The sequence below is a fragment of the Hyaena hyaena genome, unplaced genomic scaffold, assembly GCF_003009895.1.
Source record: "Hyaena hyaena isolate Hyena2069 unplaced genomic scaffold, ASM300989v1 scaffold_706, whole genome shotgun sequence".
Classification (NCBI taxonomy): domain Eukaryota; kingdom Metazoa; phylum Chordata; class Mammalia; order Carnivora; family Hyaenidae; genus Hyaena; species Hyaena hyaena.
Window position 1 is genome coordinate 236703 of NW_024081337.1, and position 25149 is coordinate 261851.

At 32.8% G+C, this 25149-nt stretch overlaps 1 protein-coding gene across 1 annotated transcript in view; it reads right to left on the minus strand.

Moving 5' to 3' along the window:
• Positions 1-6841: 6841 nt before the first annotated feature.
• Positions 6842-25149, minus strand: part of CUNH11orf98 (chromosome unknown C11orf98 homolog) — a 45882-nt gene continuing 27574 nt past the window's right edge. The window contains 4 exon segments of the mRNA XM_039217668.1: positions 6842-6933; positions 6936-7147; positions 7149-7233; positions 21096-21177. Of these exon segments, the coding sequence (XP_039073599.1) occupies positions 6842-6933; positions 6936-7147; positions 7149-7233; positions 21096-21177 (471 nt within the window).

Here is a 25149-nt window from a genome sequence, read left to right on the forward strand (position 1 = left end):
AGGGTAAAATCATATAATTTGCTGACTTTTTAAAAATGGCTAGAGACTCTAAAGAACTAAACTTATTCTATTTTTAAAGTTAGTGCCCAAAGATCATAGCTATGCTACAAATTGCCTTTTTAAGTATCATCTCTTGGGTCAATATATCTTTAAGTCGTGTCTCTCCAATGAAATATTTAAAATATGCCAAAAAACATGTTTTTTATACATGTACTTGGTTGTGAGAGGTAGAGAGTGAGGGATGGATGGCTATGCCAAATTGATATATATGTATTTAAATCTAATTTATTGTCTTAGAATTGGAGAAGCTTTGCTACAACTGTCTTTTCTACCCTCCTTTAATAAAGGTTCTGAAGGTACCCTCGTTTAATAAATTTGCTGAGTAATCTAAAGCAATTTCAAAGAAATGGGATCCCTAAACATATCCTAGGGAGTGACACCAAGCCTAGGATAGTCTTGAGACACTGTCACATATATCATTCTGTAGTTGGATTTGGATTGAGATTACAAAAGAGCCCCCTAAAAGATATACTGGTCTGATTGATTCTCTGATTTTATCTTTACTTCTTCTTTCAAGGCAGATTTTATGGAGACCAAGACCTATTTTTATTTGTGAATCCCCACCCTGCCATTCTCTAATCTTCTACCTGGTACCTAGTAGGTAATTCACGTATGTCTTTAATGAATGAAAAGAAAAATCAATTACTCATTCTAACTTTCAAGGTTATTGGTAGATTTTTATGCCCTTCTGGGATCAGTAAGTTCTGTTGTTTGTATAATAGTTATAGGTGGAGGGGAGGAATCTATGTTCCTGTTATATCTTAAGCAAGAGCTGTTTTTTTCCTGGGAAGATGTATAGGGGATCAGGAATTTTCCAGAATAGATATAGATATCCTATTAAGAGCACTCAAATTTTCTGCTACATTTATTACATAAAAAGCTATTTGGAAAGAATTTGATTTGAAGCTAAATTCCAGGTCTTGTGTTTACCCTAAATCAACAGGGGTTTGAGAAAATGCCACTGTACTTGATATGAAATAGCTACACAGAGAACAAATACCAAAATGTCTCTAACGCTACATTTTGTTAGAGTTAATGAAGGTAGATTTCAGAAATAGAGACGCCACATTTGAATATAGGTAGAAGTGCACCTCTCCTATATTTACTCTCTGTTCCTAATAATTATTGGAAATCATAAAAACCAGGGGGCCTTTATTTGTAAATTATTACTTGTTTTAGATACATCATGGAATGCAACAAAAATATTAGTGGGTGGTAAATACAATTTGACCAGGATGAAGCCTGTATGTTGATTTATCATAAACATAAATTATTGTAGACCCAACTACTTCCCACAACCGGTTTTGCTGAAACAGAGCATGTGTTTTATTAGATCAATTGATTTCAACGTTATGGAAAAGGCAATGAAGAGTTACATTTTATGTCAGTTGTGTTACATTTAAGTTTACATTTTATGTAAGCAGAAATATATACAAACACTAGACAAAAGTGTCATTTATAGCATGACTGTGTGCCTTGATAATATTTAGATGTTGTTGCTCAAACATGGGTACATACAGGAAAAAAAACCAAACAGCAGCATCACCATCTTGGAGCAGTATTAAAGAATGCACTGGATGAAATGTGTTGCTGAAAAAAGGTGAGTAGGTGCCTCTTGGGAATTCTAAGGAACTCTTAGCACTTAGCAGCCCATTTTTCAGTCTAGGGTTCCATTCAGTACCCTGTCTGCTCCTTTCATTGTTTAAATTCTTAATATCTGTGCACAAGGCTATCTCTACCAACAGATTATAAATTCCTAGTGTATGGTGACTAAAGTCTTATTCATCTTTGTATTGTCTAGTGTGCTTGAAGAAATTACATGATAGTTGCTATATAAAAGCTAGTCACTTAAAAAAAAAAAAAAAAGCTAGTCACTTAATTCTAAAAGATGACATATAATACATATATATCTTGTTTAGATAAATCTCTCCCAGAAAAGGGAGAAAGAATATAGATGTCCTGTTAGACCTTTTTGTCCTTAAAGAATTAGGGTTTTATATATTTTTACTTCTGATTTTCATGAGGTTATTGCCTATTTTCTTGACTAACAACCACATCAAGTCTATACTTTTCTTGGACATATTTTCCAGAAGATTGATGACTCAATCTTGGGCAAGATTGCCAAAGCATCAATATACCATAAAATTATCCACTTCCCCAATTTAAACAATGAAATAGATTAAAGCAGCTTGAGAACAGCAATGAAAATATTATGCCATTGGAATGCAAATGCAGACAGCCAACATAATTATGTTTAAGCAATATAAAGAAATCTTTTCCCTTAAGGGAAGATCTATTCCTGCCCAGAAATAAGTTGTGTCCTCTAGTCCAAAGTGTGCTAATATGGTATCTCTGGAACATGGCTGTATTGTCTTTAGTTGGGTTTATTTGGCTAAAAAGGAAAGACTTTGAGTCTCTTTTTCACTTTAAGATTAGGTGATATTAAATATTTTGTTTTATTGTTCTTTTAGTTCAACAATTAGCTTTGACCAGGTTTCTCTGGGAACTAGCTTAATTCTCTAGTCAAAAACCAACACATCAAACACATGTAGTCATGAAACTAATAGACATAAAGAGTCACTTCTTTTACTTAATTAACTGAACCAAGTCAACTATTTACTAATAAGTAATCAAGAATAAAATTTGAAAATAATTCTAAAGATTTTAGTGGAAATCTGTTTTATTATCAAGACAAAACCCTTGCATGATTCAGCCTCTGTCCATTGCTTTGCTTAGGTCAGCAATTAAAGTTTAAGTTTGTATTGCAAATAAAACTGAACCTTTCTGGATGACTAGCTCAGAATATTCAGAAAAAGAAATCTTCCCTACCTTAGAGAAATTATTTGATGACTACTGCAGACATCTTGAGTGAGGGAAAAAATAACACTAAGAAATAGCTAAGGTAAATATGTGTAACTATATGAACATATATTACTTATCTATCCATATGTCATATCTATAGAGCTCCAAAAAGGAGGAACATTAAATCCTATTCAAGAAAAAACAAAACAATAATTTAACAATTTCAATGATTTTGCATACTGCTTATGAAACTTGTAAAAGGTATTTTTTAATATAAAAAGAATGGTTGAAAATTAGAATACTCTATAGAGTTTTCTGGTTAACTGTGAGAAATTACACATTTGTGAATTATTATAGTTTTGAAATTATAAACTAAAAAGCACTCATACAGGGCCACCTGGATGGCTCAGTTGGTTGAGTGTCTGACTTTGACTCAGGTCATGATCTTATGGTTCATGGGTTTGAGCCCTACACTGGGCTCTGTGCTGACAGCTCAGAGCCTGGAGCCTGCTTCAGATTCTATCTTCATCTCTCTCTCTCTCTCTCAAAAATAAATAGACTTAAAAAAATTTTTTTAAATAAAAAGCACTCATACCAAAGTAATATACAATGAGGTAATATTAACCTTAGCCTAAACTGAATTAACTTTAATCAAAGTCTCACTTTGTTGCAAGTTATCATTATAAATTCTGTATATATGCTGTACATATACATGTTATCATGTATAAACTTTGTATATATGCTGATGTAGACCAAGGAAGAGATTAACCTACATCATATATTATGACATATACTATAAGTTTGTCCTTTCTTAAAATCTCTTCTAAATCTTTCACCTTTCCAGATGTTAACATTTAAAATGATAAGACTTGGGGAGCCTGGATGGCTCAGTCGGTTAAGCAACCAACTTCGGCTCAGGTCATGATCTCACGGTTCATGGGTTCGAGCCCCGCATCTGGCTCTGTGCTTACAGCTAGCTCAGAGCCTGGAGCCTGTTTCGGGTTCTGTGTCTCCCTCTCTCTCTGACCCTCCTCTGCTCAAGCTGTCTCTCTCTCTCTCTCAGAAATAAATAAAACATTAAAAAAAATAAAATGATAAGACGATATTAGGTTTATTGCAAATAATATGCTAAAATATGGAACAAATGTTGATGAATGGTGTGTTCTCTTAAGCATCACAGTATGTATCTATTTCACCTACAGATGTACTTTCTTTGAAATGACCATGTTAGGCATTTTAAAGATGCATTTTAAAAAATAGTAAGTTCACTTTGAGATAAAGTTCTTGCATAAGATAGCTACTTTTATAAATTATGTATGGACATGGACTTATGAAGAAATAATCAACACTTAAAGAAAATTCAATTAAAAAACAAATTCAGGTTTTTCTAATAATCTACTAACAGTGAATCAACTTGATAAATTCTGCATGAGTTGTCAAAGCTGCCTGAACTGCCCTCCATGTCTTTGGCCTGTGCTGACTATATAGGGTAAGAAAGAAGTGGGTCACATTTCCCTCCCTTGGAAACTTTGCATTCAAGGTATGACAGTAAAAATAACATGCATCAAACATTTGGAGAATAATAAAAGAGAGAACATAAATATATGCAGGAGAATATTGAATAGGGAAAATGTACTAATCAAGAGATTTTTTTTTCCTGTTTCAGGCTGAAACCATGTCATTGCCAATGTAAAATGGAAAACTGGCAATATAAGCATCCATTTACATGAGAAATTACCCAAGTGCCCCCACACATACTGCCTTTCATGCACAATACAAAGTGGTTCCATTTTCAGTAGAACATATGCTAAATGTTTAAGCTCAAAGATGATTTAGACAAAATGGAAAAGATTTTTTAAACATTTATTTTACACTTTACAGGATTCATTTAGATTGGCAGATGTTCCAAAACCCAAAGAAAAGTAACTTAACCAGCTAGTGGAAAAGACAGTGTTTGCAGAGAAGACAAGGGGAAGGGAGAGAAAAAAATCCCTAACCTTGTAACATTCAGTGTGAGAAAATGAATGGACATGAATGAATACATACATACATACATACATACATACATATGTACATACATACATATTCCAGGGGAAATCTAATAGTTAAAATACTGAAGGACTTCCAAATTCTTCCAGGTACCTGCAGCAAATGATGTATTGATTTTGCTGTTAAACTGCACAGCTGTAACCAACACATTAGACACAGAGGATAAAAGCAATGACTAAAAGCACCTTATTTCATCTGTCACACCTGAGGCACTGCCTTCTTCAGACCTTTAGTGTATTAGCACAGAAAATCAATTAGGTAAAGAGCTAAACAAATGAAGGGAGAATAAAAAAAGCCTCATTCACAAAGTATCAGAGTTGTCAACAAGCCCAGGAGACTTTGGTAAACTATATGATATCGCCAAATAAACCATAACAACTTTTTCTGAACTTTTAAAAGTCAGTGATTATGTATCACAGATTCCTCTTAAGCCTATTTTGGAAGGTCCTCAGCCATTAAACAACACCTGATAAATACAGCAAAGTATTTTGTTTCAGTTTCAAGTTTAGTACGTATCTATCTTCTAAATCATTAAATATTCTGTGTCCCTCCACCACCAAAAAAACCCCCACCCTATTAGATTCTTAAAATGATTATATACATGTATCTTCAGATAAAGATCATTGTTACTTAGCATTTGCATGGCCTTGCCTGTGGCCTCTGAATTTGCAGTGTCACCTATTAATTTTTCCTCAGCCATAAAAATAATCAATTTTCATTACAAGCAGTCATATGGCTCCTCTGTAAGTAGGCAAAGCACTGAGCACAGGATCAACCCCAGGGATTTTAAGTACTCTGATATTAATTTTCCTTTAACGAACTCATTTTTTTCTACAAAGAAAATCAAGCTGCTTCTTGAAAGAGATCTCATAAAGTATCAGAGGAAATGTGTGGAAGCCACATTTGATCACTGATATAAAGTTTTATGACCACTACTTACCCCTTTGTGTGCAACTGCCCCAAATTATAAAAGTATCTTTTCTTTATATCTCCAATTCTTGTACTACTTATATCTACCACGTCACTAAGGTTTTGGTCATTGCCTCTTCATGTCATTTCCCTGAAGCTATTAATCTAGACTCATTCTTCTCCTTCCTTGCTTATTTGTCTTTTTCAAATAAACACTTTACAATTCAAAATACAGAACTCCAAAAGCTCCAGCTCTACCCTGACCCAAATCTCATAACCTCTTGCATTTGCTTGTGCTCTCTGCCTTCTCATATTAACCACTGGTGTTCATAGATCAGGACCTTTCCCATGAAACCTAATTTTTCCACTTTCCTGTCTACTGATTTGCTTCTCATTCCCCAGGCTCAATATCATCCACTAACTCTTTACATTCTGCTGCTTCAACTGAAATTCAAACATACAGATATCCCTTGAATACGTGCTGCATTTTAGCGACTGGGTTCCTACTTCTATATGTATAAAAGCATACATAATTTAGTCGTTTGAATTTTAAATTATCTGGCCACCTAGGCTTCGTTTTTAAAGATGAAAAAACAAGTTTAGGGAAGGTAAGAAATTTTCCAAATCTAGTTACTCCATCTAGTTATACCAACACCCATTAAACATTTGCTCTTTGGTTCTTCTCTCTAGGAAATACCTCTAGCATTCTTTCTTTGTATATAATAATTCATCAGATCAGCTCTTTGCCATCTTGGCTGGTTTGGGGTTTTTTGTGTGGTTTTTGAGTGAGAATTCTAGGGTTTTAATCACAAATGCAGCAGACCGCTAAGGAGCCCCTGCTCCAATCTTTCTTCTCCCTCCTCTTCCTCTCAACACATGCTTCCAGGGCAGATCACTAGGCCACTAAGGTCGAGGAATCTGAGGAGACTGAAAAGGGACAATGTTTTCTTCAAAGTTCTCTGAAACATCCAGAGTCCTTCTGGCTTCGGCTGAGAATCTTCTCGTGGAAGCAGGGAGAGATTTAGCAGTTAGCTTCAAGGTCTTCCCTCTCTATATCCTGCGGTGCTTTTGTCTTCTTTTGCCTTTTGGGATGTGGTCCACCAGTCCTGGCTGACTTTCCACTTCCATGGCTGCTCTCTCTTTCTGGGCATGCCGAATCTGCTGGAGGAGTTTTCTGCACTTCTACACAGACAGAGTAGTGTTTGCATCTGCATTAGATGCCCACTTATTGAGCTAGTGATGCGTGATCAGCCCTCAGTCTATCACAGCCCCCATCATCTGGAACTTCAGTCGTCTCTCTAGTTTCAACATAGCCATAGCTTGAACAGCTTCTTCTTAGGTTCTGTTGTGGGTGGTTGATCTTTCCCCAGGGAGCCCCCAGGGCTGCGGTGCCATCTTGGATTGTTTTAAAGCCTCAGAAGAAGAAATAAAGGTTCATCTCCAATATGTCTGAAGTATACTCTGGTTTCTCTTCAGATCGTATAAATCTTTTGCCTTTTACCAATATGTCTGAAGTGCCATCAAGAAGAACTCATAAATGGTAGAAATGTTCTAGATGTGAGAGAGTGGTCATGCCTGTTGGAGATTAGTTTAATTAAAGAGTGTGTATGTATACATATACATATATTCATCCATATATATCTACATCTCTCTCTCCAGATCTCTCTCTCTCTTTCTCTCTCTCTCTAGAGAATGAAAAATAATATAAACATGAAATTAGAGAAGAAAGCAACAGGACAGACCTACCTAATGTTTGTAATGTAACTTAAATGTAAGCTTAAATTGTTCAGGAAATAAACACAAAAGAAGGTGGGTATCAACAGGAATATGCTTCAAAAGCAAGCCTTACCCACTTCACAATTTCTATAAGATACAATGCTATTTTATAGAAATATTTTACATATGAAAATGCTCTTTCAACACAGAAAAACCCAAAATCAGAACTCAATCTTTTTTTTCCAATAAATATAATGCAAATTAGAGTATATTGTATAAACTAAAAATTTCTAAGGGCAAAATAAATATTGGGGAATATCTACTTTCTGATATGTTGTTGAGGAAATTCTGAGAGTTCTTTTGCTAAAAAGTTAAACTTTTGAGATGTGACATGTGAACATTTTGCTTGGTGGGCACCTAATAACTATTTAGTGATGAAACAAGATGGCAATATTTACAATTTATGCAAGAGTTCATAGCTGCATATAGAAAACAAAAGTACCTATACTTTTGCTACTAATTGCTTGATTCAAAATATGCCATGTACTTAATAATTTACAGTATATAGCCAGAGCTCTTAAAAAATCTACAGTTGATCATGTATATTGTAAGCTATCACATTAGACTATGAGGGTGTTTTCTTTGTTAATGTTGGTGCGTGCATACTTCTGAACCTGGACTCCTCAAAGTTTAAAGATCTCTGCATATTTTGTACCCAACAAAATACACTGTACTTTTGTACAATTTCTCATGACAACACCACTTAATATCACACATAGTTGAGTATATCAGAAATGCATGTCTCAGTGGCATAATTTTAGCACTTGCTCAGAGAAGAAAGATCCATTTCAGTTTCAGATTTTACGTGTCTTCCAACTGCTAAGTACAAATAAAGATCTCTTTTGAACTCCTGAAAATAAACAATTCTGTTGAAATTGGTATCCCCTGATCACATGGACATCTTATAATTTGATAAGGCAATTTAGAATAGCTCTAGAGGTCCCAGATGTTTAAAAGTCCAGCTTTTACCAAGATGACTTGGATGTTACAGCTAAGCACATTATAGGCAGAATAAGTACAGAATGTCTTTCTAAGTACTTCAGATATTAAGTAAGAGGTCTGCTTGATGCCTAAAAGTCTCTTCATCAATATCAATTCTTTTCCATAAGTTAATGTCATAAGTTAATGTCTCCAAAATGGCTCTTTTGAAATGCAACTCTATTAGCTGAGAAGGTAGTACGTTGTTCCATTAGCCTGTGAGGAGGAATTACTTAGCAAGGTCCTCAGGGAATGAATACCAACAAATAAATTTTGATAAAGGAGGGAAATGAATATCAGAAAAAAAATCTGAACATGGATCTTTGCTCAACCAAATAGGCCCAGGTAGGTCATTCCAAAAACCAGCAGAAGGGCTGGTTTTTGAAGAAGCCGAACTAAAGATGAGGTTATGCCAAAGCAAAAATTTCAGAGTTTTATAGGGTTCTCTAAGGTTTCTAGGAACATTCTTTATGGTTCCAGAGTATGTGGATTCAAACTCCTCTGCCTCCACTTCTTCTGTAAAATAGGGATAATGATAAAAGCTGCATCATCATAGATAATTCATCGAGATGACATCTGTAAAGCATTTAGAACTTTACAATAATATTAACATTTTAAAAATGTAGAGATGCATTAATATTGCAACACAGCATCCTGGCACCTTCCCCATTTTACGTTTTAAAAACTATTACTTTTATGAATTATTCATATTCCAAAAAGCCAATATTCTAAAAAAAGAAAAATAGAATTATTTGGAGTAGTGTTTTATTTTCTGCAGCATTATTATCAAGAGTTCTTGACTTTTGTTTTTTCTTTAACCTAGTGAAATGTCTGAAGCCTTCCTTTTCATGTTAGAGGATCAATTTCAAGCCAGTTGTAAGCAGCTGTCCTCAATTTTCATTCCTAGCAAATGAACATATTTTTAAATGATTTTACAGAGTATTTTTCACACTCCTTCTAGATGATAGATACATTCTTCAGGCACTTCTCATTGCCAGGAAATGGAAGGTCTTGTTGCCGTTCCAATAAAGTGAGCATACACAAGAGTCTCCAGGAGACTGGTAATCTCAGACACAATTTCATTTGTCAGCTCCCTATAGTCTACAAGCTTGTCTTAGAGGAGACTTCACCTGCATGAGGATTTCAGGATTCGGTTTTTCTATGTAATTTCACTTTCTAGTAATGGGATTCTGTGAGCACTTTCTCAATTATTTCTGCTTCCTAAGGTCAGGCTACAGAGGTAAATGTAGGGATTTATGCACTTAATTCCCCGTGGGTCAAGATGAAAATACTCACTTTCATTCTTACTTTTTATTTATTCAACTTTCATGCAGCTCATGTTTCCTCCAATTTGTGGGCTCACATGATAGCTTAGTTTTTTTCGGTCTCTCCTTCCTTCTCTCTCTTTCCTCCCTGTCATTCTCCTCCCTTCCTTCCCAGCAGCGGAAGAAGCATATTAGTGTTTCAGTTCTTCCCCTTTTGAGAAAAAGTCCTGCCTGTTTGTGACCTTTAATGTGTGTGCATACACAGAGAATCATACAGAAATAAATTAATACAAAACTAAATTCTCAACTAACTATAATATAATTAGTTGAATGTGAACCAAGTCCTCCTTTTCCATCAACCTCAAAAATCTCACTGTAAGTGCTAATAACCCTCTTATGAGCATAATGTCACATGTGTTTGATCTCTAGTACTTTTGTCATCCAAATTTGACCATAGTTACTAGCCACTGTGATATTTCCTTCTTTGAATCTAATCTTTCTGCCACCTTTCTCATGCTTTTATAATAACAGAACAGTTTCTGAATTCTAAGGTCTTTAGCTCCTTTCTTTCCTATTTTCTCACCACCAACAAAAAAGGGGAATGTCTTTTTGAATTGAATGGATCTGTCATTTAGGGCTCAGGCACCTTTGAGTTGTGTTGCTTTGGGTTACTATTTAACTAATATGAAACTTATTTTCTCAGTGGAGGAAAAAAATGATTCTATTACACATAACTACCAATTCTGTCAAAAACTCTAAAGATAATATCTATAAAACAACATAGTGCCTGGAATCCAATCATCATCATAAATATGAAAATAATCAACAATGCCTTTATCTGCAGCAATATCATCTTTTTTTTATTTTATTTTATTTTTTAATTTCTGAGAGAGAGGTGTCATCAGGTGAGGGTCAGAGAGAGAGGCAGATGCAGAATCCAAAGCAGGCTACAGGTTCTGAGCTGTCAGCACAGGGCTCGATGTGGGGCTTGAACCTATTAACCATGAGATCGTGACCTGAGCTGAAGTCAGATGTTTAACCGACTGAGCCACCCAGGTGCCCCAGTAAGTATCATCTTTATCTCTGACTAGTCTGTAATCACCTATCAGCTGTATTTTTCATCACAATAACTTTTAAAGGTACATTTATTGAAGTATAACTTATATGTAGTAAACTTTAACCTGTTTAAGTGTTCAGTACTGTGAATTTTGTCAAATGCTTAGTCATATATTCACCACGACAGTCAAGATATAGAACAGTTTCATTGACCTGAAAAATTTTGTAGTTAATCTCCTACCCTGAACTCCAGCCAGGAACATTCACTGATATTTTTCTTTCTGAACTTTTGATTTTTTTTTTTGGTATTATGTTATATAGATGGAATTGAACAATATGTAGCCTTTTGAATTTGACTTCTTTTAGTTAGCATAACATATTTGAAATTTGTTCATTTTGTAACACGTATTTGAGGTCCATGCACATTCCATTTATTACTGAGTAGTATTCCAAGGTATGAATGTCTCCACGGATTTTCAAATCTTTTCTCCAGTAATGGTTATTTGAAGTGTTTAGGGGTGTTGATGATTATGACTAAGTTAACTGTGATTACTCACATACAGTTTTTGTATGGATAAGTTTTCATTTTCCTTGGATAAATGTCTAAGGAAAGTATTGCTGGATCATATGATAAGTATATGTTTATTTTTGTATTATTGTTAAATGCTTTTGCAAATTAATTGTAACATTTTTCATTTCCACCAGGGATGTATGAGAATTCTTAGGGCTGCACATTCTTTCAAGTATAATATTTTCAGTTTGTTTTCCTTGTTGTTGCTTCAATTTACCCATTCTGATAGCTGTGCAATTTTATTACATTATCGAAAAATATATAACAATGTTGAGCATAATTTCATTTGTTTATGTGCTATTTGTAATCTATGGTAATATGTAGGCTTAAATATGCTGCCTATTTTTTAAATTGTGTTGTTTGTTTCCTCATTATTTGATTTTGACAGTTCTATATTTTAGATTACAGTTCTTTATTATGTGTGTGTGTTACAAATATTTCTTCCAGTGTGTATCTTATCTTTTCATTTTCTTTACAGTAGCTTGTAAAGAGCTAATGTTTTTAATTTTGATAAAGTCCTTTTTTTCCAAATGTATTCTGTGATTCATGCTTTATCCTCTCTACAGAATTTTTGCTTAACACAATCTAACAATGTTTTTGCATGTTTTCTTTTAAAAGTTTTATCATTTTAGGTTACACATTAGGTCTATTTTGAATGAATTTTTATACATAAAATTGAAAGCTACAGATTGAGATGATCACTCCCTTTCTTTCTTGGATATGGATGGATGTCAAGTTGTTCAGCACCGTTTGTTATATATTCTATCAGCTCTCCATTAAAGCTACTTGTTATCTCTGTTGAAATCAGTTAAATAGGTGTGTGTGTGTGTGTGTATGTGTGTGTGTGTGTGTGTGTATTCCTGCATTCTTTACATGGCTCCACTCATCCTTTTTTTCTTTCACCAATTTCGCAATGCACCAATTAATGTACCTTTATAGTAAGACTTCAGATAAAACAGTGTGAGTCCACAGTCTCTGTTCTTTTAAAAAATTGTTTGATTATTCTAGTAAATTTGCTTTCCATGTATGTTTTAGAGTCAGCTTGATATCTATAAAGTACCTGCTGGGATATGTAGTGGCAATATAGGAAAAATTGACATATAACAAATCGTGTTTTCTAATCCATGAATATTGTATATAATTCCATTTAATTGATCTCTGATTTCTCTCACCAATGTTTTATAGTTCTTAGGACACAGCTCTTGCATATATTCTGTTGGACTTATGTTAAGATTATTCATCTTTTTGGTGCTATTGTAAGTAGTACTTTTTATAAAATTTTTATTTCTAATTGTACATTGCTCTTATATGGAATTCAATTTTTTATTTAATATTATCATGTGATCTTGCTTACCTCACTCATTAGTTCTAGTAGCTTCTTAAAGACTATTTGTATTCCAATACCTAGAAAATCATGTCACTTCCAAATAGAGACAGTTTTAATTCTTATTTTCCAAATGGTATCCCTTTTGTTCTGTTTTCTTACCTAATTGGATTGACTAGAGTTTCCAGTAATATAACAGTTGCAAAGGTCAACATGTTAGAAACAAATGAGAAAAAATTCAGTGTTTGACCAATAAGTATGCTGTTAGGAATAAATGAGAAAAGATTAAGTTTTCATCATTTTGTATGATGTTATCTGTAGAGTGTTTTTTTGTTTTGTTATTTTATTTGATGAAGACACATTCTCTTTGACAAATTACAATTGATTCTATTTCCAGTGATTGAATAAAAATATATATAAATATTCTTTTTATACAATGAATTGGATTATTTTGATTTTCAAGAGTTCAACAAAATTTACATTACTAGGATATGACCAAGATGTGTTGTTCTCTTTATTTATTAGTGGATTTCATTTTCTAATATATTGTGGAGGATTTTTGTGTTTATATTCATATGAATATTGAGGCTTCTATTCTATTCTACTCAATTCTATTCTAATTTCATTTACCTCTCTCATTCTTTCTGATTCACTATGAATATAACAATGACCTTGTAAAATTACTTGAGTAGTATAGGATCTTTTCAAGGTATCTGTGCCTAAAGTTTCATATATTGGAGGAGTTTAACTATCACCTCAATTTATTCAATGAATAGTGCAGTTCAATTCTTGATTAAACTTTGGTAGTTTAATCTTTCAAGGAATTTGCCAAGTTGTAGAATTAATATTATATATTCATAATAATCTCAATAAATTTTTAACATCAGGATCTGTAGGAATGTCTCCTTCTGGTATTTGTAATTTGGGGTTCTCTAGTTTTTTCTAATCTATCTGACAAAATATTTGTCTTTTTATTCTTTTAATTTTAATTTATTTTAAAAAGTAAATGTTTATTTTTGAGAGAGAGAGACAGAATGCAAGTGGAGAAGGGGCAGAGAGAGAGGGAGACACAGAATCTGAAGCAGGCTCCAGGCTCTGATCTGTCAGCGCAGAGCCCAATATCATGCTCGAACTCATAAATCTTGAGATCATGACCTGAGGTAAAGTCAGATGCTTAACCAAGTGAGCTACCCAGATGCCCGACTTTTTTTTTTTATCTCTGTAATTAATCAACTTTTAGTTTTCTTGATATTTTCTATTTTATTTTATAGTTTCATTGATTACTGAATTCCTCTTTCTTATTGATTTTGTTTCAATTTTCTGTTCCTTTTGTGGTTTCTTAAAATAAATACCTAGGATCATTGACTTGAGATCATATTTCTTTTCTAGTATAGGTAATTAATTCTATACATTTCTCCCTGTCTCCTAAATTCTGATATGTTTTGATTTGCATTTCATTCAAAATATTCCTAATTTACGTTATTCTTCATGATTTCCCTGTCAGTCATTTAGAAGTATGTTACATAATTTTTAAATATTAGTGTAATTTGTGATACCTTCCTGGTTTATCCCTTCTTTTCATTGTTATTAAGGGTCTTATTTAGTCTTTCCTGTGTCTTTTAAATATGTTGAGGCTTATTTTGTGGCCCCAAATATAATCCTATCTTTGTGAATATTCCATGTACCCTTTAAAAAACATGTATTTTTTTTTTTACTTTAAATGTGTGTTCTACAATTTTCAATTAAAGTTGATTGATAGTGTGATTTAGGTCTGATTGTCCTTGTATTTTTCTAATGAGTACTAAGAGGAATATTTAAGTCTCCAAATATAATTGTAAGTTTGTCCATTCTTCCTCTGTTTTATCAATTTTTGACTCATAAATTTCTAAACTGTGTTGTTACACTAGAAATAAATTAATAAGTATATACATACATTTTGAAATGTTATACATACAGTTTGCAATGTTATATTATCTTACTGATGTGAATTCTTTATATAATTTATTCCTCTTTCTCTTATAGTTTTCCTTGGTTTGAAGTCTATTGTGTTCTATATCAGGCAGTCATTTCAGCTTTTTCTTGATTAGTGCTTACATAATAAATCATTTTCCATTCTTTTATTTATATCTTTGCATTTATATTTGAAATGCATTTCCCATACTTACCATGTAGCTAAGTTTTCTTTTTTATGGAGTCTGACAATTTCTGTCTTTTCATTGAAGTTTTAACATTTAACATATCATCTTTACTCCTCCCCCCATTTTTATTCCCCCTTCAGTTAATGTGATAACTAATAACCTATTTTAAGTGTATTAAGTTTCCCTTTGGCCGTTTGAGCTTACTGAGTCTTTTGAAGTAGTTTCTTATGTTTATTACTATATTTTCATGCCTATAACTTCCATTTGACTTTACTATCTGCTGAAATTCCCCCATCTGTTTATGCATATTGTACAGTATTTCTCCTGCATCTTTTTATCTGTAATTGTTATTTTAAATACTTGAAGAATTACAACATCTATGCCATTTCTAAACCTGATTCTATTAGTGGCTTCATCTCTTCCTAATGATATGATTCTCTCTTGATTTTTATGTGTTCCATAACTTCTGATTGAATGCCAGAAATCCATTATAGAACAAAAGAGTGTGAGGAAAATACTATTTAATTTGGTAATGCACATGCCTCTTTTTAACACTTGGTTTGTGTGTGGAGGATTTAAATTAATGTAGTAAGTTCTTGGGGTGAATTTGGGTTTTGTCATCATTATTGAATGAAATGTACCACAGGCTTCACAGTTTTCTAACTTGTGCTTAGGTGAGAGCTGAAATACTAGAAGGTTTTACTCAGTGTTAGACTTCTGCTCTCAAATTTCTGTCATCTTGAAAAACTTTGCCACAGATGGTCTTCCTCTAAACTCTTGTCCTTTACCCAAAGTTAGACTACTGTTGCTTTGTACTTAGTGCTTGTTAACCTCATGGTAGGGATTGGAGTGTACTCTGTTTCCTTAGTTGATCACCAGTCCTAGGATGGCTCTGTGTGCTTGGCCCATGGAGTTGTTGCCCTTCATGGTCTGGTATCCCATTAACTCTCTGACTACTTCTCACATTTATTTTCTCCCTTACCTCATTGACTGTTCTGGAACCTCTTATGCTCATGACCACTTGAGGACCTTTTTATTGTCTGTCTCCTTTGCCTAGAAGGCTCTTTTGTTAGATATTTTTATGCTTAGCTCTTACAAGTCTTTTAGGTCTGTGCTCAACTATCTCCTGGGCCTACTCTGACTCCAAAAAGCACTAAAATCTCTCCGTTTCCCTCTGATCCTGACAATTCCCCATTATCTTACTTTACTTTATTTCCTAACACATGAGCAAGAATCCTTTACTAGTTTGTTTACATACACTGATAATAGTATGTGATACAAAATATGCACTCTTCAAATAGGTCTTGAATGGATCAATACATTAGTAAATCAAAAGATAAATTGCAGACAAATAAAAACAAAAACAAAAAACACAAAAAACTCCACCAAGAACCAAACTCCAGAATATCAGCAAGGGCAATAAACAGAAAACTAATGCATTTTGATTAAATTGAGAAAAATAAAACTACTAATTCAGAGAAAGCAGATAGATTACAAAGAACCAAATACGTTGAATCAGATGTGATGGTTATTATGTCCAGTTTTATACCACCTTCTGGTGTGATCTTTAGAATTTCTTACAATCACCCAGAGTCCTACATAATGCCATATCATCAGATAACCACTAAGTTCCTTCTACTTTTAGGTCAGCTACATGGTCTTGTTCTATGGAATTATATTTTATTGGTAAATAAAATTTGCTTCTGTGTATCACATTGTTCTACATGAGATTCTCTCCAGAAACTTTCCCTGAGGAAACGCTATTCAAACACAAACTGAAGTTTTCCAGTACAATTCTACTTTCTTTCTTCTACACATTTTTAAAAGAACTTTCTAACTTTACTGTTACAGAAAAAAAATCAATAGAGGAAGAAAATAATTTAAATGCCTACTACATAATGGAGAATTAGTCAAATCAAGTTTAAAATGCTTTACATACAGATATTTTCTGTTAGACAAATCAATATCTTTCTTGAGAAAAATCTGACTATTTTTCTCTTTCAAACATGGCATGTTTTGATTCTTGATTTAGTGGAAACATCCTGAGTGGTTCAACCATTCTCAACTTAAGGGTGCAGTCAGGCCTTTTATGACTGTCTGAGTCTTGTGTGCTTTGAAAAATAAACAAAAGATTGACAAAATAAAGAGTAGAATCAGAGGTTAAAAAATGTGTTTGTTCTGTTTTTACATGTTCTCAGATAATTCATGTAAGGTTTTGTTTTTATTTCAACAAATGTCTGTATGACTTCCCTTACAGTTTGTGCCAGAAATAGTTTATGTTCAAGAAGTACACAGTATGTTAAAAGATTAAGGATTAATGAAGTCTGGCTGAGCAGGATATCTAATTATGAATTTGATATTTAAAAGCTGTGCTACAATTTACATATTGCATAATGTATGTTTGTTCTCTTTCGGGAATAAAGTATATCATTCTGTAAATAGACAATTTTCAGAAATCTTCATTTTGCATATCCATGCAGATAAGAAAGGAATACAATTGCATAACTAAATATGTATTTGGAAAATTTAATGAAATTGATTCTAATTCTAATTAATTATCAATCCTTAATATAAAACTATCCCTATACTTATAGGTAACTGCTGAGATATGAAAGAATAAAGAAGTAAATAGCATTTATTTAGTAAAGTGATAATAATAAATAATAATATTTATTTCCAGTGATAATAAAAAATAATAATATTTATTTCCAGGTATTGTTATTTTGACAAATTGATAGTTGCTACACTATTCTTTCTAATTAAATTAAAGACAATTAAAATAACTATTGAACTCTTCCATAGGTATAGAAAATGTCCATAGAGGTGCCTGGGTGGTTTAGTTGGTTAAGCCTCTGACTCTTGATTTTGGCTCAGGTCATGATCTTTCAGTTTATCAGTTCAAAACCTGCAAACTGACAGTGCAGAGCCTGCTTGGGATTCTCTCTCTCCCTCTCTCTCTCTAACTCTCTCCCCCTCTCACTCTATCTCTTTCAAAATAAATAAAAGAAACAAAAAAATTTCCACATAGGAATTTCTTACTATCACAAAAGAACAAACTTTTATTCCTTCTCTTCAAAAGTATTTCTCAATATTCAAAGCAAATTCCAAACCAGAAGACTACCTGTAGGAAAAATCTTGATGATCAGTAATGCTTTAAAAATTCAGTTAATATGGTTAATAAAAGTCTATGAAATCTAAGAATTAACTCCCCAATCATTTAAGGTCAATCCTTATTATTTTAAAATCCTTCTCAAATGTATTAGTCTTTTTGCCCACCTTAGCAAGTTCATGAGTCTGAAGATAATTGAATCTGTGATAATTCAGGAAATGTAATGCCTCAGGCTCATCATTTTAAGCATCAATTCTCATTGCATAGGAATGAAGATGAAATTATAGAGGAGTACAGGATATTGGCTTTGGTCCCTGCTGACCCAAAGATAGGACCTAAAACGTATTGATTTTCAAATAAATCTCTAAGACCCAATTATTAGTTATTTACCACATATCTGAAATGTGAAAAGAGAGGGAAAAACAATTGAGTTATTTGAAGGTCTGGTTAAATCATGTTTAAATGTCCCTGTACTAATTTTCCCTTTTCTTTTGAAGGCTTGGCATTGTATGCATCCAAAGGAGTAGTTCTTAAGTAATAAGAAATTCAATGTTGTATTTGCGAAGAAGCCACCAGTTGTGTCTTCACTGACTGAGCAGTCAAAAGGTTAAGCTGTTATCAGGTATTCCTCAAATCTAGACTTACTACCAATTTGTAGATTAGTCACTGATATCACATATTGATTTGCTAATTGTCTGTATGGAATCTTTAGCTGACTGTTTCAAAAAAGTATGTTTAGCCATTACAAGTTCAACAGCAGTTTCTAAATAAAATCACAAAGGGAACTGTCTTAGTACCAAATAAATACTAATGTGGAGTGAATATTTCCAATTCCAGGGATTTTAGTATAGACAAATTCTCCCCTGTTTTTCTCACTGAAAGCAACTATAATTCCTGGGCATAATCCTTGAAGCAGCTTATGATAACTCTAAGAGCAGGTGTATTAGAGAAGAGACAGATTCAAAGTTCCACCAAACTGGTGCAGATTTTACATTTTCCTCCACTCTTACCTGTCTGAACTCAGAGGCAGATTGAAACACATTGTGTACCAGGTGTGCACAGAAAGAGACCTTAAAGAAGTCTGGACCAAAGACTATAAAAGAGGAGTGAGTGTTATGGATCAGAAAAAGTATAGAAATACCACAATTGTATTTTTTTCTTCTCTTTCTTTCTTTCTTTTTTTTTTTTTTGTCACTCCCAGACAAGCTCTTAGGAAATACCACAGAAATAGTGACAGTTGGGTGGACATAAGCAGCTGCTGACATTTAAAACTCTGAGGATGATAAACACTTTTCTCTGACAGTGGAACTGTGGTTCCTAGAGAGGAGAGTGGGCCAAATATCTCCCTACCCTACTCCATTCCCACCTTCTCTCCTTTCACACCTTGGTTCTAGACATAGTCATGGTAAAAGGAATTGTGTGGAAAAGTATGGAAATCAGTACCTTAGCAAGATGCACATCTGTAGATCTGATCCTGAATAGTATACCACCTACTTAGGAATCTACTATAGAGTATGTCACTGCCCAGGTTCCAGACTGGTAACTAACATGCACATAGACATATGTGAGTAACACTGTAAAAGCTTTGAGAACTGAACCAATATTGGAACCACTGTCCAGAAAAGATAGATTGAAATTTATAAAAATGGAAAAATCTATTTCAATGAGATGATCAAGGTGACTTGATTGCCTGTTAAAACCAAACAAAACAGGAACGCCTGGGTGGCTCAATTGGTTAAGCGTCCAACTTTGGCTCAGGCCATGATCTCATGGTTCATGGGTTTAAGCCCCAGGTCAGACTCTGTGCTGACAGCCAGCTCAGAGCCTGAGCCTATTTCAGATTCTGTGACTCCCTCTCTCTCTGACCCTCCCCTGCTCATGTTGTCTCTCTCTCTCTCAGAAATAAATAAAACATTTAAAAAAATAAAACCAAGCAAAACAAAACACCTCAATTTCCTTAAGATTTAAATAACACTTGGTCTTGATAATAAAAATATCAAAATGTCTAGGGTATTTTGCCTAGGATATTTTGCTAGGACAAGTTGCTTATCATAGGACAAATCTGGAAAATCCAAATTTTCAAAGGAAAATACAAAAATATGCACCAATCTTGAAATGATACAGATGTTGGAATTGTCAAAGAATTTAAAGAAGATATTATAAGCATGCTTCACTAAGTCAGGGTGATCCCTCTTGAAATAAATGGAAAGACAACTATTCTAGCAAATAAAAATATAAAAAGAAAAAGAAAATGAAAATAGTACAATTTAAAATTTAAATGAGCTCAATTACAGAATGAGGATGACAGAGGGAAGTGTCTGTGAACTTGAAGATAAAGGAAGAAAGCTAGGTAAGTCAATAGAGTATAGAAAGTTATAATCAGAATTTATTCTGACAGTATCTCATTTGAGAAGTGATCTAAAGGAAGTGAGAAAGTAAGTGATTGCTTTATATATAGTGGAAGTATTCAGCATGAGGGAATGGAGGAAGCAAAGACCTTGAGTAAAGATTTGGTTGGCATGTTTAAGAACCAGCAAGGTAGCATGTGGTTGGGCCATAGTGAGTCCTGGTGTGAGTGAAAGGATATTTACTCAAAGAGGTGGGAAGTAGGAGTGGTCATGAAGAAACTTCTAGGTTAGGTTTAAGAGTTTTAGTTGTTATTATAAGAGCTAAAACATTGGAATATTCTGACTTTAGAAATAACATTATATATATTTGATGGATAAAACATCTTGGTGTGGAGCCTAGATTAAAGTGAATTTGTGCATAAATGGAAATAAACAACTAGTGAGAAAGCTATTGAAATGCTCATGGGAAGACATGGTGGTAAACTGGATTAGGTGGTAGTACTGGAGGTGATGAGATTGACTCTAGAAATAGTTTTTTGGTAGAAAAAATATATAAGCATTTTCAATGTCCTTGAAACAGTGAGTGAACACATAATACATTGAATATGAAAATTGATTTTTTGAACAGAAAGGTTACTAAAATACAAGATAGGATTCTCATGAAGGACCAGATATTTCCACACTCAAAGATCATTAAAAATAACACTTACTTTTCTTCCCAGTATTGACATTCAGACAAAGTGCTTTTTGAATGGGATGAACTTCTAGCTCTTGGGATCTCTTGTTTCTCGCCTAAAAGATAAAACAGAAATAAAAAATTAAATTACATTTTATAACACTTCCAGAGATAGTGAGAGAATAAATTTGGCCATCTCTATGAATTATATATAATATATAAATATAAATATACTTTGTATATTTGTATATTATAAACTATTGTATGATTATGTATATTATATATTATTTATTATTATATACTATTTGGTATAAACAGATATATTTTATATTATCAATGTAAATAATATATTTATTATTTGTTAATATATATGGGTATATAGAAAGACAAGTGTACAATATTTTAATTCATATATAATTATATGTGTACATGTATATACACAGGTATATATACAGCTAGACATACATGTATATAGGTAGATAAATATAGATAACATTTTTATGGACATATATATGAATATATAATTTACATACATTAAATTCCATTATATACAATTTTTTAAAAGTTGGATATTATTCCTTTGATCTCTTTCAATATTTTTAACTTTGTGTGCTCATTTTCTGTCAGATTGCTTTTTTAAGAAAAACTTTTATATAGGGCCTTTTTTTTCTGTCTCTTACTCCTCCTCCCTATTCTTCTTTCATCCATTGACCTGTTTTCCATCAAATTATTTTTAATAAAATAATTATTTTTTAAAGTATTGATTCTTTTTTATGTTTACTTATTTATTTTGAGAGAGACAGACAAAGGGAGAGAGAGAGGAGGAAGAGAGAGAGGGAGAGAGAGGGAGAAACACAGAATCCCAAGCAAGCTTCATGTTCAGCATGGAGCCCAACATGGGACTTAATCCCACAACCACAAGATCATGACCTATGCTGAAGTCCAAAATTGGAGGCTTAATGATTGAGCCACCCAGATGCCCCTAAAGTATGTATTTTTAAACCTTTAACTTCTACTTGATGCTTCTAAATATAAGACACTGGTCTTGATCAGTCACTCTTTTTCTTAACTAGAATTTCCATATAAATATCAACATCTCTTCAGTGGGCTCCTTGCTTAGAATCTATTTCTCATTATTTCTATGCAGATTAATTTTCTTTGTAATCTGAATTTGAGATAGTGTTGACCAATGAGAGTGAGATTAGAGACTAGCAAGCAGAAGCCAGAGTATCTCTATTTTCTTGCTTCAAGGATTGTCTGTGGTAATGGCTGTCTCTCTTCCATAGCTGCATCAATCTTCAGGCAGGCCTGCCCTTCATGAGTTAAAATGTAGCCAGTGAGAGTAATCCCTGTTCTTGGCCTCTGTTAATATCTGTTTTCTTTATACTTTGAACCATAGGATAGTTAAGATTTTTTTTTCCATTACTAAATTCTGAATTGTTTCAGTGTCCCTTTTTGACTTTTCAATTCTCCTAACACCTCAGAAATTAGCTACACTGTGGGAGGAACTGAAATACAGGTAGATATGATGTATCAGTGGATCAAGCAACCAAAGAATTTATAATATACTTTATATAAATTATGTTTAATATTTCTAAATAGCCTGCAATATGACTACTAAAGTAGTCATTTACTGATGTCTAAGCCCTAAGAAGCTAAAAAGCCATTTTAAGAACAGACAAGTAGGTGGAAAATTGGTATGTAAAATAATGTATCTCTAGTTTATGTCATCTTATTTAAAACATAATCAAGTGAATAAAACAAATCAATGAATAATGTTTGCCCTCAGCCATGTTCTTTTTGGAATACTTTTTATCCAGAGACAGCAGTAGCATCCAAAATGACTCTTTAATTAATTAGCTTCTTAGAAAATTTTCAACCTTTTTAATTTTCAGACCCAAAAAAATTGAATAAAAATTAGCAATAATTTCCAATGCTTTGATATTCTTCCCTTCCCCCTAGAAAAACAATAAAAGGAATGCTAATTTGAAAAACAGATTCATACATTTATTATTATATTCTTAAAAATTAGAACATATTCTATCTGCTTTTTCCAAAATATATTGAGGAAATTACTTCTTCCACTAAATACCAAAAGGCTTTTTTGACAAAATGGATCCACATTTAAATACAATTAAGTAAATATTGCAAAAGTAAACTGGTGCTTAAAATTCAGAATACTGATTAATACATTATAGATTTGAGAATTCATAAAGAACTATGTTTATTTTTATTCAACCTGGAATTGCAATAATATCTCCAAGTATTTGATATATATGCACACACAAACATACCTACACATGCAATTATAAATGTGAAGATGTATAGAACAATTTGAAAGTGAGAAAAGATGTCAGTCTATTCTATGCATGCAAGAACTATATCCTCACCTATAGTATTTTATAAAATTTCTTCAGACAGACTTCTAATTTTTGACTAAACCAGAATTAGAACCCAAGTCTTAGAACATTTAGCATATCACTGACCAAGTTATCTATAGGCAGTTAAAAAAAAAAAAAAAAGGCATAATTTTTGAGTTACATATTTCAGGTTCATGCTTTGCTTTCACAAATTATTAAATGAACCAAAAATGTCTCATATCTAAGATGAAGATAATAATAACAATAACAACAACAATAATAAATGCCTTAATTACTTCACAGTGTCAGTTATCATGAAGATCAAATAAGAAAATACCTCTATAAGCATTTTCAAAGGAATCCTGCAGCATCATTCTAATTAGACTGGAAAAAATACCATATAAATCAGATGATTTAATGATCAACAGTTTATGTTTAATATGACAAACTCAGATTTCCTTTTCCAAACATAATAGAAAATGCCAGAAATTGATTAAGATTTAGGCAAATTTGTTTTAAATTTAAATGTCTTAAGTGTTTTGTTTATTTTTGAGCCTCATTTGTACTTGGATTAATTGAATATTTGTACAAGTTCTTTGCAATCTGAAGGCATAAAAAATTGTATTAGATTAAAATGCAAGAAGTATTTAAAAGCTATTTCATTACTTTCAAAAACAGAAAAATACACAACTCTCTAGTCATATCTATTTAACAATTCTCAGTTGATATTTTTCAATAAACTATTATCTTAGTTACTTTGATGACCAACCTGATTTGAATACATGATATATCCTATCAATTGTTTCAAACTCAGTCTTCAAAAGATCCAGAAAGCACATTTTAGCTGTAAAGTGGTTGATTCTGGAACTGCACATAGATATGGCTTCGGAATATTAACTCCATCATCTACTGGAACCATTTTAGATATACCAGTGGGAGGACATAATTTCATGATTCATTCAACTCTCAGTTATCCTTGGAAATGGGAAATAGAATTTGGATGAATGAAATTCTCAACCCTTGATCTTACTGCAGTCATTAATACTCACATCCCTACCTAATGTCTGGTTAAAGCTTCCAGGAAATAAGCAAATGACAGATTTTAAATTCAGCCCAAACTTGTTTTCTTTTCCATTAGCCTTGACATGTAGGTGATAATAAGCAGACACGAATGATGAAAATTAGTAAACCAAATGGAAGAGAATACCAAGAAAAATAGTCAACCCAATTTTGTAAATGGTTGAATGTTTTATTTTCACATCAATTCTGGACTACTTTTTTTTTTTTTTTACTAAAATATGATTTCAATTTATCAAACATGATATAAATTCTAGTCTTATCAAAGAATGATTTACAAAATGCAGAAGACAACACAGTATAATGAAAATATCACTACATATTAGGTTGACTCAACATACCTTAGTCAATCATTTAAGAACATAGGGATATATTTCCTGAGGTTGATTAAAGGAATTGGTCTAGATGACTTCTGATTTTACCCTGAACAGAATTCTATTATTTTAACCTATGTACAAAGCACTTTGTTAGATTCTGGGAGATTCAGGATATTTAAGATATGGTTTCTAGTCTCAAAAAACTTGAAAATTAGTTGAAATACATGTGTTCATATGGAAGATGGTGAGTGTATTCTCTAGGCAAATAAAGTGAACAAATAGAAGTATTATTCATATATATTTATATCAGGAGGGGACCTGGAAAAGTATGATA